This window comes from Salmo salar, chromosome ssa03 (assembly GCF_905237065.1).
Source record: "Salmo salar chromosome ssa03, Ssal_v3.1, whole genome shotgun sequence".
Classification (NCBI taxonomy): Eukaryota; Metazoa; Chordata; class Actinopteri; order Salmoniformes; family Salmonidae; genus Salmo; species Salmo salar.
The window spans coordinates 28680237-28698132 of NC_059444.1; the positions used below are offsets into that span (position 1 = coordinate 28680237).

Sequence of the window (17896 nt, forward strand, 5' to 3'; positions counted from 1 at the left end):
TTCCAGCTCCCAGGGGTGGAGGCCTGTGACAGGTACACCTTCCGTTATGGACGTAACCCTCTTCTGGAGCTGCCCCTGATCTTCAACCCTTCTGGCAGCGCCCGCGCCATGCCCAAAACCAGCTCCCCATTCACTGCCGTTGTCATAAGGTATTGTGGATGAATTAACATTGTTTCAACTCTGTGGATTTAATATACTTTGGTTTAGCACAAGTTATCTTTATAACAGAATATACACACATGCACACACACATTCACTCCTAGGCCCCAGCCAGTATCCAGAAACACCAGTACCACCTCCAGGTGCCAGAACACAGCCCAGGGGGAGGGAGGCGTCCCCTACACCAAGCCCCCCACGGTGCACCACAGGTCCTCTCAGTACCGCTGGATGAAGAGTGAGTGGAGGGCCAACGTCTATCTCGCTGCTTCCAAGATCCAGGTGGGTCTAGGGGACATGATCCTCTAAGTTCAGCACTAGGCCTGGGCTGCGGGGGGGTGCATGCTACGCCACTGCTTATAACTAAGTTAAGAGCTGTGAAAAAGTATGTTCCCCCTTTCAAATTCTCTCTACGTAATTAGATCTTCAACCAAAACCAAATATGAGAGAAAGTGAACCTGAGTGAACAAATAACATAACAATTACATACTTATTTCATAAACAAGGTTCTGCAACACCCAATGCCCCCTTAAACTCTAACTGGTTGTGCCACCTTTAGCTGCAATGACTCCAACCAAACACTTCCTGTAGTTGTTGATTCGTCTCTCACGTCACCGTGGAGGAATTTTGGCCCACTCTTCCATGCACAACTGCTTTAACTCAGCGACATATGTGGGTTCTTTAAAGCATGAAGTGGGGTTAGGTCAGAACTTTGAATAGGCCATTCTAAAACGTGAAATGTGTTACTTTTTAGCCATTTTGGTTTTGCATAACTTTGTTAATTAAATAAGTATCACATTATTTTGTTATTTGAAAACTCGGGTTCCTTTTATCTAACATTTAGGTTTTGGTTGAATATGTGCTAACATAAAGTGTAAAAAATATGCAAAAATTAGAAAGGGGGCAAATACTTTTTCACGGCACTGTAGATGTGCCAAATAAATTATATCCAGCCTAGGCTCCAGCTATGCCTTTGCTTTGCTAACTGGCTAGCTAAGTGGCTAGATGGTAAGATCATGCTTCTTGGTTACAGCAGAGACATTCAATCCCTTCTTGGATCAAGATCCATGTTGGCTTATAGTTTTGTGTGTGAAAACCCCAGTATGGTATGACAGTATGAAAATCTAGATACCGCCCAACCCTACTCAGCACTCTTGTATTCCTGTTCTTAAGTAGCAGAGTGAATATAAGACTGAAGTATGACAGCATGAGAGTAAAGGGACTCTTACTGTTGAACGTGCTGTAGACACATTTTCTGGTTATTGTGTCCACAGGGCCTGGGTCTGTATGCAGCCAGGGACATAGAGAAGAACACCATGGTGATTGAATACAATGGAACCGTCCTCCGCAACGAGGTGGCCATCAAGAAGCAAAGGACTTACAAGTCTCAGGTGCAAATCGTATTTATTTATTTTTTACTTAAGGCTCTAGTAACTGTACTTACTATGTTGTGAAGGCTGAATAATACATATTTGCTGTATTCTATCATCTGATGACTCAGTTGGTCTAAGTGGTTACTTTCCCCTCTACAGAATCGTGGAGTGTTCATGTTCCGCATCGACAGTGAACGTGTTGTTGATGCCAGTCAGACAGGAGGTCTGGCAAGGTAAGCATATTTCTTTACATAGTCACATTCAACCTGATTCACATTCTAACCTTACCTGATTTATTTGTCACTCAATGTTAGGAGGTTTGTGCAATGATTCACAGGGCTCAGTATGTACAGTGCATTCGGAAAGTATTCAGACCCCTTGACTTTTTCCACATTTTGTTACGTTATTGTTTTTTTCTCTCATCAATCTACACAAAAAAAAAAAACCCTGAACGATCACATTTGCGTAACTATTCAGACCCTGTACTCAGTACTTTGTTGAAGCACCTTCTTTGTCACCTCCCTGACCAAGGCCCTTCTCCCCTGGTTGCTCAGCTAGTTTTTTACCACATAATTCATGCTATCCAACATTTTTGATTCAATTAGGTCCACTATTTCTCGTAATGATTTATACAGCCGTTCACAAAGGTTATTTTAGCAGAGATGTGAACATGGCACTAATTTCGGTAAGGTAAGGATGCCACCCAGTGTTCACATTAGCGCCCCCTATCTTTTATAAACACAGATATTAAACCGTTTTCCTCAATGTTGTCATATCTCGATACTTACTTACCCAAATTGATCCACACGGACCAAAGCAGGTTTGTTAAAAAGCGTTTATCCTCGTATAATCTCCAATCGACTTTTACATATCTTAAATGCTTCATCACAAACAACAGCTCCTTGGGATGTTTTATTTCTCGGTGCAGAAACAGCTTTTGATAAACTAGAATGCTCATGTCTGGTCTATTTGGGAAAAGTTTTGGTATTGGCACAAATTGAATTCATATGATTAAAGTACTTTATACAATGGGTGGGTCTAATCCTGAATGCTGATTGGTTAAAACCACATTCCAGCCGGTGTCTATTTTACAAGTTACATTTACGTCATTTAGCAGACGCTTTTATCCAGAGCGACTTACAAATTGATGCATTCACCTTATGATATCCAACCATGGGCTCAACCTATGATGTTAAAATGTCTATTTTCTCTGTGCCGTCTGACTGTGCAATCCACTGTCTCGTCAGCCAAGCAATTTATAAACCTGATCTCCACTAATTAAAGCATCTAGACATTATCTCACATTTCCTTTAGACTAACATTTAGTTTTCAACAGCGGAGGTTTGTATAAACGTTGCTGACTGTCTCTTCGACATTTGCAACATTGTTTCAATATTTAAATTTGATCTCCAGCTATCCCATAGTAATGAACGTGTCAGGACGAGTTAGGATCACCACTTTATTTTAAGAATGTGAAATGTCAGAATAATAGTAGAGAGAATTACTTATTTCAGCTTTTATTTCTTTCACCACATTCCCAGTCGGTCAGAAGTTTACATACACTCAATTAGTATTTGGTAGCATTGCCTTTAAATTGTTTAACTTGGGTCAAACGTTTCGGGTAACCTTCCACAAGCTTCCCACAACAAGTTGTGAGAATTTTGTCCCATTCCTCCCGACAGAGCTGGTGTAACTGAGTCAGGTTTGTAGGCCTCCTTGCTCGCGCACGCTTTTTCAGTTCTGCCCACAAATTTTCTATAGGATTGAGGTCAGGGCTTTGTGATGGCCGCTCCAATACCTTGAATTGTTGAAATGGCAGCAGTTTTACGGGCGCCCAAACAATTGTGCTATTATGTGTTTTTTTTGTTGCGTTATTTGTAACTTATTTTGTACATAATGTTTCTGCAACCGTATCTTACGGCAAAAAAGAGCTTCTGGATATCAGGACAGTGATCACTCACCTCGGATAAGACAAAGATTTTTTTCTTCAACAAGCGAGACGCACAGGACATTCTCCAAACACCCGACAGGGCCAACATCCCCGTTATTTGCAAGAGGAAGAAACGCAAGTACAGAGGACACAGAACGGGATGCCTCGTGAGGACGGGCAGAAGGCAAGTGGGAAAGCTGCCGTTACCGTCAATATTACTCGCCAACGTGCAATCATTGGACAATAAATTAGACGAGGTACGATCGCGAATATCCTACCAACGGGACATCAAAAACTGTAATATCCTATGTTTAACGGAATCGTGGCTGAATGACGACATGGATATTCAGCTAGCGGGATATACGCTGCACCGGCAAGATAGAACAGCACACTCCGGTAGGGGGGGGGCGGTCTGTGCATTTTTGTAAACAACAGCTGGTGCACTAAATCTAAGGAAGTCTAGATTTTTCTCGCCTGAAGTAGAGTATATTGTGATAAATTGCAGGCCACACTACTTGTCTAGACAGTTTTCAGCTATACTTTTAGTGGCTGTTTATTTACCACCACAGACAGATGCTGACACTAAGACTGCACTCAGTCAGCTGTATAAGGAAATAAGCAAACAGGAAACCACTCACCCAGAGGCGGCGCTCCTAGTGGCCAGAGACTTTAATGCAGGGAAACTTAAATCAGTTCTACCAAATTTCTATCAACATGATAAATGTGCAACCAGAGGGAAAAAATTCTAGATCACCTGTACTCCACACACAGAGACGCGTACAAAGCTCACCCTTTATTTGGTAAATCCGACCACAACTCTATCCTCCTGATTCCTGCTTGCAAGCTAAAATTAAAGCAAGAAGCACCAGTGACTCGGTCTATAAAAAAGTGGTCAGATGAAGCAGATGCTAAAGTACAGGACTGTTTTGCTATAACAGGCTGGAACATGTTCCGGGATTCTTCCGATGGCATTGAGGAGTACACCACATCAGTCACTGGCTTTATCAATAAGTGCATCGAGGATGTCATCCTCACAGTGACTGTACGTACATACCCAAACCAGAAGCCAGGCAACATTCACACTGAGCTAAAGGGTAGAGCTGCTGCTTTCAAGGTGCGGGACTCTAACCCGGAAGGTTACAAGAAATCCTGCTATGCTCTGCGACGAACCATCAAACAGGAAAAGCGTCAATACATGGCTAAGATTGAATCATACCACACCGGCTCCAATGCTCGTCTTATGTGGCAGGGCTTGCAAACTATTAGACTACAAAGGGAAGCACAGCCGCGAGCTGCCCAGTGACACGAGCCTACTAGACGAGCTAAATCACTTCTATGCTCGCTGAGAGCATCAGCTGTTCCAGACGACTGTGTGATCACGCTCTCCGTAGCCGACATGAGTAAGACCTTTCGTAAGACATGAGTAAGACCTTCCGGACTTGAATCCGATTGAGATGCTGTGGCATGACCTTAAAAAGGTGGTTCATGCAAAACCCTCCAATGTGGCTGAAATAAAACAATTCTGCAAAGAAGAGTGGGCCAAAATTCCTCCACAGCGATGTGAAAGACTCATTGCCAGTTATCGCAAACGCTTGATTGCAGTTGTTGCTGCTGAGGGTGGCACAACCAGTTATTAGGTTTAGGGGGCAATTACCTTTTCACATAGGGCCATGAAGCTTCGGATAGCTTTTTCCCCTTAATAAATAACTTTATCACTTAACCCAAGTAAACACAAAATGCAGTTATCTTTGTGTAATATTTAAGTGTGACAAATGTGCAAGAAATCAGGAAGGGGGCAAATACTTTCTCACAGCACTGTATGTACTTGCTACCTCAATTGGCCCAACCAACCAGTGCTCCCGCACATTGGCTAACCAGGCTATCTGCATTGTGTCCCACCACCCACCAAACTTCTTTACACTACACTAAACTACTGCTACTCTCTGTTCATCATATATGCATAGTCACTTTAAAACCATATCTGCATGTACATACTACAGTTGAAGTCGGAAGTTTACATACTTAGGTTGGAGTCATTAAAACTCGTTTTTCAACCACTCCACCAATTTCTTGTTAACAAACTATAGTTTTGGCAAGTCAGTTAGGACATCTACTTTGTGCGTGACACAAGTAATTATTCCAACAATTGTTTACAGACGGATTATTTCACTTATAATTCACTGTATCACAATTCCAGTGGGTCAGAAGTTTTACATACACTAAGTTGACTGTGCCTTTAAACAGCTTGGAAAATTCAAAAAAATGATGTCATGGCTTTAGAAGCATCTGATAGGCTAATTGACATCATTTGTGTCAATTGGAGGTGTACCTGTGGATGTATTTCAAGGCCTACCTTCAAGCTCAGTGGCTCTTTGCTTGACATCATGGGAAAATCAAAAGAAATCAGCCAAGACCCCAGAAAAAAGTTGTAGACCTCCACAAGTCTGGTTCATCCTTGTGAACGTCTGAAGGTACCATATTTGTCTGTACAAATAATAGTACGCAAGTATAAACACCATGGGACCACGCAGCCGTCATACCACTCAGGAAGGAGATGCTTTCTGTCTCCTAGAGAGGAATGTACTTTGGTGCAAAATGTGCAAATCAATCCCAGAACAACAGCAAGGACCTTGTGAAGATGCTGGAGGAAACCGGTACAAAAGTATCTATATCCACAGTAAAACGAGTCCTATATCGACATAACCTGAAAGGCCGCTCAGCAAGGAAGAAGCCACTGCTCCAAAACCGCCATAAAAAAGCCAGACTACGGTTTGCAACTGCACATGGGGACAAAGATCGTACTTTTTGGAGAAATGTCCTCTGGTCTGATGAAACAAAAATAGAACTGTTTGGCCATAATGACCATCGTTTTGTTTGGAGGAAAAAGGGGGAGGCTTGCAAGCCGAAGAACACCATCCCAACCGTGAAGCACGGGGGTGGCAGCATTATGTTGTGGGGGTGCTTTGCTGCAGGAGGGCCTGGTACACTTTACAAAATAGTTGGCATCATGAGGTTGGGAAATTATGTGGATTTATTGAAGCAACATCTCAAGACATCAGTCAGGAAGATAAAGCTTGGTAGCAAATGGGTCTTCCAAATGGACAATGACCCCAAGCATACTTCCAAAGTTGTGGCAAAATGGCTTAAGGACAACAAAGTCAAGGTATTGGAGTGGCCTCAATCCCATAGAAAATTTGTGGGCAGAACTAAAAAGGCGTGTGCGATCAAGGAGGCCAACAAACCTGACTCGGTTACACCAGCTCTGTCAGGAGGAATGGGAAGCTTGTGGAAGGCTACCCAAAACGTTTGACCCATGTTAAACAATTTAAAGGCAATGCTACCAAATACTAATTGAGTGTGTGTAAACTTCTGACCCACTGGGAATGTGATGAAAGAAATAAAAGCTGAAATAAATAATTCTCTCTACTATTCTGACATTTCACATTCTTAAAATAAAGTGGTGATCCTAACTGACCAAAGACGGGGAATTTTTACTCTGATTAAATGGCAGGAATTGTGAAAAACTGAAATTAAATGTATTTGGCTAAGGTTTATGTAAACTTCCGACTTCAACTGTGTGTGTGTGTGTGTGTGTGTGTGTGTGTGTGTGTGTGTGTGTGTGTGTGTGTGTGTGTGTGTGTGTGTAGTTAGTTTTACAGCCTTAATCTAAAATGTATTAAATTGAAAAAAACAATCTACACACAATACAGCACAATGGCAAAGCAAAAATTGGTTTTTAGAAATTTCTGCAAATTAAAACAACTGAAATCACATGTACATAAGTATTCAGACCCTTTAACTCAGTACTTTGTTGAAGAGCCTTTGACAGCGACTACAGCCTTGAGTCTTCTTGGGTATGACGCTTTTAGCTTTGCACACCTGTATTTGGGGAGTTTCCTCTATTCTCTGCAGATCCTCTCAAGCTCTATCAGGTTGGATGGGGAGCGTCGCTGCACAGCTATTTTCAGGTCTCTCCAGACATGTTCGATCGGGTTCAAGTCCAGTCAGTGTCTGGGCCACTCAAGGACATTCAGAGGACACTTGTCCCGAAGCCACTCTTGCATTGTCTTGGATGTGTTCTTAGGGTCATTGTCCTGTTGGAAGGTGAACCTTCGCCCCTGTCTGAGGTGCTGAGCACTCTGGAGCAGGTTTTCCTCAAGGATCTCTCTGTATTTTGCACCGTTCATCTTTCCCTCGATCCTGACTAGTCTCCCAGTCCCTGCCTCTGAAAAACACCCCCACACCATGATGCTGCCACCACCATGCTTTACCGTAGGGATGGTGCCAAGTTTCCTCCAGACGTGACGCTTGGCATTCAGGCCAAAGAGTTCAATCTTGGTTTCATCTGACCAGAGAATCTTTTTTCTCATGGTCTGAGTTCTTTAGGTGCCTTTTGGCGAACTCCAAGCGGACTGTCATGTGCCTTTTCCTGAAAAGTGGCTTCTGTCTGGCCACTCTACCATAAAGACCTGATTGGTGGAGTGCTGCAGAGATGGTTGTCCCGGGCGCTGAAGACGTGGATGTTGATTAAGGCAGCCCCCCGCACTTTTCTGATTGAGGGGTTGGATTAAATGTGGGAAACACATTTCAGTTGAAGGCATTCAGTTGTACAACTGACTAGGTATCCCCCTTTCCCTTTTTGGAAGGTTCTCCCATCTCCACAGATGTACTCTGGAGCTCTGTCAGAGTGGCCATCGGGTTCTTTGTCACCTCCCTGACCAAGGCCCTTCTCCCCTGATTGCTCAGTTTGGCAGGGCGGCCAGCTCTAGGAGGTGTCTATGTAGTTCCAATCTTCCATTTAAGAATGATGGTGGCCAAATTGTTCTTGGGGACCTTCAATGCTGCAGAAATATTTTGGTACTCTTCCCCAGATCTGTACCTTAACACAATCCTGTCTCAGACTGTAATGTAACAAAATGTGGAAAATGTCAAAGGGTCTGAATACTTTCTGAAAGTGCATTCAGAAAGTATTCAGACCCTTTGACTGAGCAATCATTTAAGTAATAAAAAAAAAATATATATATATATATATATATATATATATATATATATATATATATATATATATATACACATATTTACGCTGTAGCAATAATAAATGTCCATGGGGAGGGGTTGGGGGTTCTGCATGGGGGGCAGACAGGGAATATCAAGGACCCTAATGGTTTGAGAACATTTAAAGATTTGAAAGATACATACACATTACCAGGCAACTCATTTTTTCTATATTTACAACTTAGGTCAGCTATGCTGGCCTATAGAGTCCCTTGGGAAACCCAACTACCAAACCATCCAATGATGGGATTTATAAATAAATTATCTGGACTCTATAATATAAAGGACTGATCTGTATAATATACAGACAATATACAACAATATGAAAAACTAAGCTTATTCTGGGCTAGCCATTAAAATATGGTCCGCAGATCTAATTTAATCTTAACCACGCTTTTAACTGGAACAGAATATGGAAAAAATATGACCTTAGCGTCCCGTAATCCGAACCATCACTTTATACATTTTAAATTTGTTCAGACTGTATTTAACACCAAGGAAATGTTTTACGATGAAATTGGCCCCAACTCACCAACTGTTAATTGTGTCCCCTAAATCAGGTAGGCACATTCCTTCATATAATGTGGGGTGCCCTGCAGTTATATTGTACTGGGGCAAAGTTAGAAAATACATTTTGAAGTGCATGAATTTAAATATTCAATGCTTTCTATCTCTTATGTTACTTAATGATCCCCTTGGATCTCTCAATCAAAAGATGAAGATTACTGTAGGCAGGCAACACTGATGCAAATAGTTTTTGGGCTCTAAGATGGCAACCACCTCGCTGTCTCCCATTTAACCAGTGGATACAGTTACTATTAGAAGTAATGACAGTAGAATTATCGACAGTGAGAATGAATGGTGCCAGTCAAGGAACAACTGAGGCCGGGGGGGGGGGGGTTGAGTCAGGGTTTCCTTTGTATGCTTTTATTTCATTGTTTTTGTACCCTCTGAAAAAGAAAAATGACTAAACTAAATAAATAGTTGGTCACAAAAACGAATTGCGTCATAATGTGCTGTGTGTTTGTTTTCTTATGCAGGTACATCAATCACTCTTGTACCCCGAACTGTGTCGCTGAGGTGGTAACCTTCGAAAGAGGTTATAAAATCATCATCACCTCCAACCGCAGAATCGAGAAAGGAGAGGAGGTGTGTTCTTTTTTCCTTTCAATTGGAAATCCTACTATGCTATGAGTGACGTTTGCATTGTCATCACTATTTTCTCTGCATTATTTTCCAGCTGTGTTTCGACTACCAGTTTGACTGCGTGGACAGCCAACACAAGATTGCCTGTCACTGTGGAACAGCAGACTGCAGGAAAAGGATCAACTGAAAAAGAAAAAAAAATGACAACAAATGCATTCCTTTCCATATTATGCAGATGCCCTGATCTCTGTGTAGACAGAGAGGTGCTTCAGGCTGTCCGTTCTTAGAACGAGTGGAAGACCTGAGTAAACCCTGAGAGCGATGCATGGATGGAGTCCCATGTTTGGAAACAGACTGGAGATGGACAGGAGAGGGCTTGGAAAGAGGCGAGCAGGAAGAAGCAACAGCAGACAGACGTGTGATTTGTGCCATATTACATGAGGCTGGGTTTTATTGCAAGGCCTCTGTCAACGAGCGGATGTGTCTGTGTATTAGTGAGATGATATACAATAGGGCGCAGAAGAGAATCCACCAGCGAATGAGAAGAGAGCACTGTGTGGGTCACGGTCCTTATTGGTTGTTAAGGGCAGGCCCTTTTGTTTAAAACTTTAAATGTAAAGCCGTTTGACTAAATGTAGAATTCACTGAATGGGGAATGTACAGCAATGACTACAGCGAAGGGAATATTAACTTGCACTAAAAAAAAAAGAGACACGTACACACAACTTTAAGATACTTGATTCCATGAGTCAGTTTTATCATAGGTTTCTGTCATGTGATTTGAGTGAAATTGGAGAGGAAGTTTTGTATTTATTATTGAGTGAATGAATTTTATTGTCAAAATGATGAGACAGTAAAACGAAGGCTAAACTGATAGTTTTCTGAAGATTGAAGAAATGCTCTTACTTTTGTACAAATGTATATAAAGAAAAATATAGGAATAACTGACCAAATACTACCTTAACCTTCTCGATGTTTGGGTGTTTTTTTTTTGTTTGTCATTGCAATTTATTTAAGAAGGATGTCATGATATCAGTTTGAGAGTATATATTATGATTATTCTGTACAGAATTTGTAAAATAACCACAATAATTCAAAGTATTTTTGGTTTATTAAAAGTATGGTATTGTAGCGTAGTGGTTGTGTGATTTACACGTACTTTGACCACTCAAAAAGAAATATTTTTGGTGACTAACGAGTGTAGAAAAGAGTCATTGGTTACAGAATTTCAAAATGGGAAAGACATCATTCTGACATCTTTACTGTTAATCAGGTTTGATTTTATAGAACTGTGAATAAGGTTTTTAAACCACCCAAACACAATTTTAACTTCTTTTTAACCCAAATAGGCATAGGAATACCACCTTGTTTTTTGTGTTGTTTTTTTACATAGAAATTGTGTACAGACGTCCAATAACATTGCTTACTGCTTCAGGCGATTTGAAATTAAGGTGTACTGGGAAAAAAAAGAATCATGTTTCTTGGAGAGGAAAAGGTTGGGACATTTGGTGGTGCTATATTTTGAAAAGAGAAATGTATCTGATATGGACACTTCATAAGCCACTTACAATAGTTAGAAAATGCAAGATGTTTTGCGTGCACAATTTCAAGTCGACTGTAAAATTTTGGACACAGTCTTAGAACTTGTAATGTATATGGCATGTATTTTTTTAACTTTCCGAAGACTCAATTGTATATATTTTCTCAATGAATGGTTGTAACAAAATTATTTCTTGGATATTTTTCTTCTCTTGTATAAAATTACATCATCCTGCCAGTGTGTTTGTGCTACAATTTTCTTGGTCCTGTAAAGTAGTCAATGTTTTTTGAAAACAGCCTTTTGAAGTGTACAGAGTAATGAGATTTGGAGTTTGTGTAATTGAATTTAGAAGCATTTACAAAATAAACTATTTTACATCTTAATTATTTGTTGTGTGCCTTTTTAGAAATCACACACATCTTACTGACCCATAGGACTGAACCCCCGGAGTAGAGTAATGTTGTTCACGGCTCAAGAGAGACACCCACTGGCCAAATATGTTAACTTAATCAAATACAATTTTATTTCGTACATGCTTCATATAAACAACAGGTGTAGACTAACACTGAAATGCTTACTTACAGGTCATTTTCTAATGCAGAGTTAAAGATAAAGAAATAGTGACACAAGGAATAAATACACAGTGAATAACGAGTAAAAATAACATGGCTATGTACAGGGATTGCCAGACCTGAGTCGATGTGCAGGGGTACGAGGTAATTGAGGTAGGTAATGTACAGTGCCTTCGAAGTATATTCTTGATTCCAAATGGATAAAAAAAAATCTCACCCATCTACACACAATACCCCATAATGACAATGTGAACACGTTTTTAGAAATGTTTGCAAATTTAATGAAAATGAAATAATTTAGATAAGTATTCACACCCCTAACTTGATGGGTTAAAATCACATTTGGCAGTGATTAAAGTTGAGTCTTTCTAGGTAAGTCTGGATGGTAAAATATTGACCTAATTTTCTTTTTTAAATTCTTCAAGCTCTGTCAAGTTGGTTGTTGATCATTGCTAGAAAGACATTTTCAAGTCTTGCCATATATTTTCAATGTGGTCTTGGTAAGCAACTCCAGTGTATATTTGGCTTTGCGTTTTAGGGTATTGTCTTGCTAAAAGGTTAATTTGTCTCCCAGTGTCTTGAAAACCTGGTTCAGTCTGCATTCCATCTGTGATTTTGCCTATGCTTAGCTCTAATCCGTGTATTTTTTATCCCCCAAAAAACTCCCTAGTCCTTGCCGATGAAAAGCATACACTTAACATGATGCTTGAAAATATGAAGAGTGGAACTGTGAGGTGTTTTGGATTTGAACCAAACATAATGATTTGTATTCAGGACATAATGTTAATTTCTTTGCAACAATTTGGTCAGTTTTACTTCAGTGCCTTATTGCAAACAGGATGCATGTTTCAAATAATGCTATTCTGTACAGGCTTCCTTCTTTTCACACTGTCATTTAGGTTAGTATTGTGGAGTAACTAGAATGTTGTTGATCCATCCTAAGTTTTCTCCAATCACAGCCATTAAACTCTGTATACATGTCCAAAGTGTAATTCATTTAATTAGGCATTTTGAATCTCTGTTAATAAGCATTTCTCCTTTACCAAGATAATCCATCCACCTAACGGATATGGCTTATCAAAAAGCTGATTAAACAGCATGATCATTACACAGGTACACCTTGTGCTGGGGACAATGAAAGGCCAGTCTAAAATGTGCAGTTTTGTCACAACGCAATGCCACAGATATCTCAACTTTTGAAGGCGCATGCAAAGTGCTGTTGCCGGAGAATTTAATGTTCATTTCTCTACCATAAGCCACCTCCAACATTGTTTTGGAGAATTTGGTAGTACGTCCAATTGACCTCACAACCGTACACCACGTGTAACCAAGCCAGACCAGGACCTCCACATACGGCTTCTTCAGCTGCGGGATCGTCTGAGACCAGCCACCCGGACAGCTGATGAAACTGGGTTTGCAAAACTAGAGAATTTCTGCACAAACTGTCAGAAACCGTCTCAGGGAAGCTCATCTGTGTGCTCTCGTCGTCCTCACCAGGGTCTTGACCTGACTGCAGTTCACCATCGTAACCAACTTCAGTGGGAAAATGCTCACATTTGATGGCCACTGGCACGTTGGAGAAGTGTGCTCTTCACTGATGAATTACAGTTTCAACTGTACCGGGCAGATGGCAGACAGTGTGAATGGCGTTGTGTTGGCTAGTGGTTTGCTGATGTCAACGTTGTGAACAGAGTGCCCCATGGTAGCGGTGGGGTTATGTTATGGGCAAGCATAAGCTACGGACAACGAACACAACTGCATTTTATTGATGGCAATTTGAATGCACAGAGATACCGTAACGAGATCCTGAGGCCCATCCACCGCCATCACCTCATGTTTCAGCATGATAATGCATGGCCCCATGTCGCAAGGATCTGTACACAATTCCTGGAAGCTGAAAATGTCTCAGTTCTTCCATGGTCTGCATACTCACCAGACATGCCACCCATTAAGCCTGTTTGGGATGCCCTGGATCGACGTGTACAACAGGGTATTTCAGTTCCCGCAAATATCCATCAACTTGGCACATAGCCATTGAAGAGGAGTGGGACAACATTCCAAAGGCCACAATCAACAGCCTGATCAACTCTATGCGAAGGAGATGTTTCGCACTGCATGAGGTAAATGGTGGTCACACCAGATACTGAATGGTTTTCTGATCCACGCCCCTACCTATTTTTTCCATGACCAACAGATGCATATTTGTTTTCCCAGTCATGTGAAATCCATAGATTAGGGCCTAATTAATTTATTTCAATTGACTGATTTCCTTATATGAACTGTAACTCAGTAAAATCTTTGAAATTCTTGCATGTTGTGTTTATATTTTTGTTCAGTATTTGATGGTATGCTTGAAACAAGTTGGTATTACAGACCGGGTCAGGGATAAATTCAAAATGTCAGTGAAGACACCTGTCAGCTGGTCAGCGCATGCTCAGAGTATGTGTCCTGGTATTCCATCTGGCCCCGTGGCCTTGCAAAAGTTAACTTACAGTGGCTTGCGAAAGTATTCACCCCCTTGGCATTTTTCCTATTTTGTTGCCTTACAACCAGGAATTCAAATGGATTTTTGAGGGGTTTGTATCATTTGATTTACACAACATGCCTACCACTTTGAAGATAAAAAATATTTTTTACTGTCAAACTTGAGCGTGCATAACTACTGTATTCACCCCCCCAAAGTCAATATTTTGTAGAGCCACCTTTTGCAGCAATTACAGCTGCAAGTCTCTTGGGGTATGTCTCTAAGCTTGAGACATCAAGTCACTGGGATTTTTGCCCATTCTTCAAGGCAAAACTGCTCCAGCTCCTTCAAGTTGGATGGGTTCCGCTGGTGTACAGCAATCTTTAAGTCATACCACAGATTCTCAAATGGACTGAGGTCTGGGCTTTGACTAGGCCATTCCAAGACATTTAAATGTTTACCCTTAAACCACTCGCGTGTTGCTTTAGCAGTATGCTTAGGGTCATTGTCCTGCTGGAAGGTAAACCTCCGTCTGAAACAGGTTTCCCTCAAGAAGTTCCCGGTATTTAGCACCATCCTTCAATTCTGACCAGTTTCCCAGTCCCTGCCGATGGAAAAACATCCCCACAGCATGTTGCTGCAACCACCATGCTTCACTTTGGGGATGGTGTTCTCGGGGTGATGAAAGGTGTTGGGTTTGCGCCAGACATAGCATTATATTTGTTGGCCAAAAAGCTCAATTTTAGTCTCATCTGACCAGAGTGCCTTCTTCCATATGTTTGGGGAGTCTCCCACATGCCTTTTGGCGGACACCAAACGTGTTTGCTTATTTTTTTCTTTAAGCAATGGCTTTTTTTCTGGCCACTCTTCCATAAAGCCCAGCTCTGTGGAGTGTACGACTTAAAGTGGTCCTATGGACAGATACACCAATCTCCGCTGTGGAGCTTGTGTAGCTCCTTCAGGGTTATCTTTGGTCTCTTTGTTGCCTCTCTGATTAATGCCCTCCTTGCCTGGTCCGTGAGTTTTTGTAGGCGGCCCTCTCTTCACAGGTTTATTGTGGTGCCATATTCTTTCAATTTCTTTATAATGGATTTAATGTTGCTCCGTGGGATGTTAAACGTTTCTGATTTTTTTTATAACCCAACCCAGATCTGTACTTCTCCACAACTTTGTCCCTGACCAGTTTGGAGAGCTCCTTGGTCTTCATAGTGCCGCTTGCTTGGTGGTGCCCCTTGCTTAGTGGTGTTGCAGACTCTGGGGCCTTTCAGAACAGGTGTATATATACTGAGATCATGTGACAGATCATGTGACACTTTGGTTGCACACAGGTGGACTTTATTTAACTAATTATGTGACTTCTGGAGGTAATTGGTTGCACCAGATCTTATTTAGGGGCTTCATAGCAAAGGGGGTGAATACATATGCATGCACCACTTTTCCGTTTAAAAAATATATATATATTTCAGTTGGTGAATTTTGACTATTTTGTGTATGTCCATTACATGAAATCCAAATAAAAGTCCATTTAAATGACATGTTGTAATTTGAATGCTTTTGCAAGGCAATGTATTTAAAGGTCTTTCTCACATCGGCTACGGAGAGCGAGATCCCACAGTCATCTTTAACAGCTGGTGCTCTCATGCATGGTTCAGTCTTGCTTGCCTCAAAGCGAGCAAAGAAGGCATTTAGCTCATCTGGTAGGCTTGTGTTGCTGGGCAGGTTGTGGATGGGTTTCCCTTTTTAGTCAGTGATAGTTTGCAAGCCCTGCCACATCTGTCGAGCGTCAGAGCTGGTGTAGTAGGATTCGCTCTTAGTCCTGTATTAACGCTTTGTCTGTTTAATGGCTCATCGGAGGTCGTAGCAGGATTTCTTATAAGCGTCCGGATTAGTGACCCGCTCCTTAAAAACAGCAGCTCTAGCCTTTAGCTCAGTGTGGAGGTTCCCTGAAATCCATGGCTTCTGGTTGGGGTATGTGTGTACGGTCACTGTGGGGATGACGCTGTCGATGCACTTATTAATGAAGCCTGTGACCAATGTGGTAAACATCCTCAATGTTATTGGATGAATCCCGGAACATACTCCAGTCTGTGCTAGCGAAACAGTCCTGTAGCATAGCATCCGCTTTATCTGACCACTTCCGTATTGAACGTGTCACTGGTACTTCTTGTTTGAGTTTTTGCTTGTAAGCAGGAAACAGGAGGATAGAGGTATGGTCTGATTTGCCAAAGGGAGGGCGAGGGAGGACTGCAGCTCCACTATTTGGTCATCATCACCATACACATTTTGTTGATATTGATTTCTTCATATATTCTTTAGCAACTGATAACATGATATAATGACAAGACAACAGATACGAATATCAACAACAGAAGTATGGCCTGCCATGAATAGTGTTTAAATCTATAAACAAACTTAAACAAGAGCTGTTGGAGATTCAGATATCTGCAAAAATATTAGTGTAATGGAAACCAATTGGTTGAAGGGAACAAAACCTCTCAGGAGAGGGAGAGAGAGAGAGCAAGGACCAGAGCGGAATGGGAACGGATGACTCATGGCTCACGCATCATCCACATAAGCACCAGATGGACTGAGAAAGATGGGCTTTGAGATCTGCCTTGCTATTCAAACGTTACACTCTTAGAAAAAAAGGTGTTACATAGAACCAAAAAGGGTTCCTCAGCTGTCCCCATAGGAGAACCCTTTGAAGAACCCTTTTGGTTCCAGGTAGAACCTTTTTGAGTTTCATGGAGAACCCTTTCCTCAGAGGGTTCTACATGAAACTCAAAAAGGGTTGTCCTATGGGGACAGCCGAAGAACCCTTTTTTCTGTGTGTAGCAACAAAATATCCAACTGGAGGCTGCTTGTTTTGCTTAACCCATCACTGCATGTAAGAGAGAGAGAGATAAAGAAAGAGAAATTGTAAAGTACAGTACAGATACCCCCAAAAACTACTTAAAGCTGCAATGTGTAACTTTTTGGGTGACCCCGACCAAATTCACATAGAAATGTGTGTTACAGGTCTCTCATTCTCATTGAAAGCAAGTCTAAGAATCGGTAGATCTGTTCTATGTGCGATAATTCTATGCTTCCTGTTCTTAAGCTTTGTTTTTGCATCTTTTACTTTCAGTTTTGTACACCAGCTGAAAATAATATATTTTTGGTTATGGAAAATATATTTCACAGCGGTTTAGATGGTACAATGATTCTCTAAACTATACTTGCTTGTTTTGTTACATAAACTGAAATTAGGCGAAATATTGTAATTTTAGCAACCAGGAAATGGAGGAGCAATTTCTGCATAGTGCATCTTTAAGTAATACTACTAAGTTGTTTTATTAGTTACTTTACACCACTGTATGTGTGTGTGTGTGTGTGTGTGTATATGTGTTTTCCATTTCGATCACTGACCCCTTGGCTTGATTCCTACCCCATTCTGGGTTTCTAAAGTGATCAGACAGTGAAAGTCCCCATCCCCAAAACGGCCCTTTGAATAAAATGTGATGCTCTGCTTTATCTATCCAGTCTTTTGATATTTATGGAAGAAATGGAGATGGTATAACCTAGAGAAGGAGTCAAGGAGATAAGAACCGATAATGAAACCAGAGGCTTATTCATTACACCGATTCTGTTACAAAATGTTTTTTAAACGGAAACAAACGG

General features: G+C 41.2%; 1 protein-coding gene across 7 annotated transcripts in view; it reads left to right on the plus strand.

Annotated features, from left to right (window-relative positions):
- The window catches only part of LOC106599252 (histone-lysine N-methyltransferase 2C), a 146666-nt gene extending 135083 nt beyond the window's left edge, over positions 1-11583 (plus strand). For all 7 annotated transcript variants that reach the window (XM_014190384.2, XM_045714703.1, XM_014190382.2 and 4 more), the window contains 6 exons: positions 7-149; positions 264-438; positions 1431-1547; positions 1689-1762; positions 9555-9663; positions 9755-11583. In XM_014190384.2, coding sequence (XP_014045859.2) covers positions 7-149; positions 264-438; positions 1431-1547; positions 1689-1762; positions 9555-9663; positions 9755-9847 — 711 coding nt within the window. In that variant the 3' untranslated portion in view covers positions 9848-11583. The remainder of the gene's footprint in view (positions 1-6; positions 150-263; positions 439-1430; positions 1548-1688; positions 1763-9554; positions 9664-9754) is intronic.
- Positions 11584-17896: the final 6313 nt, after the last annotated feature.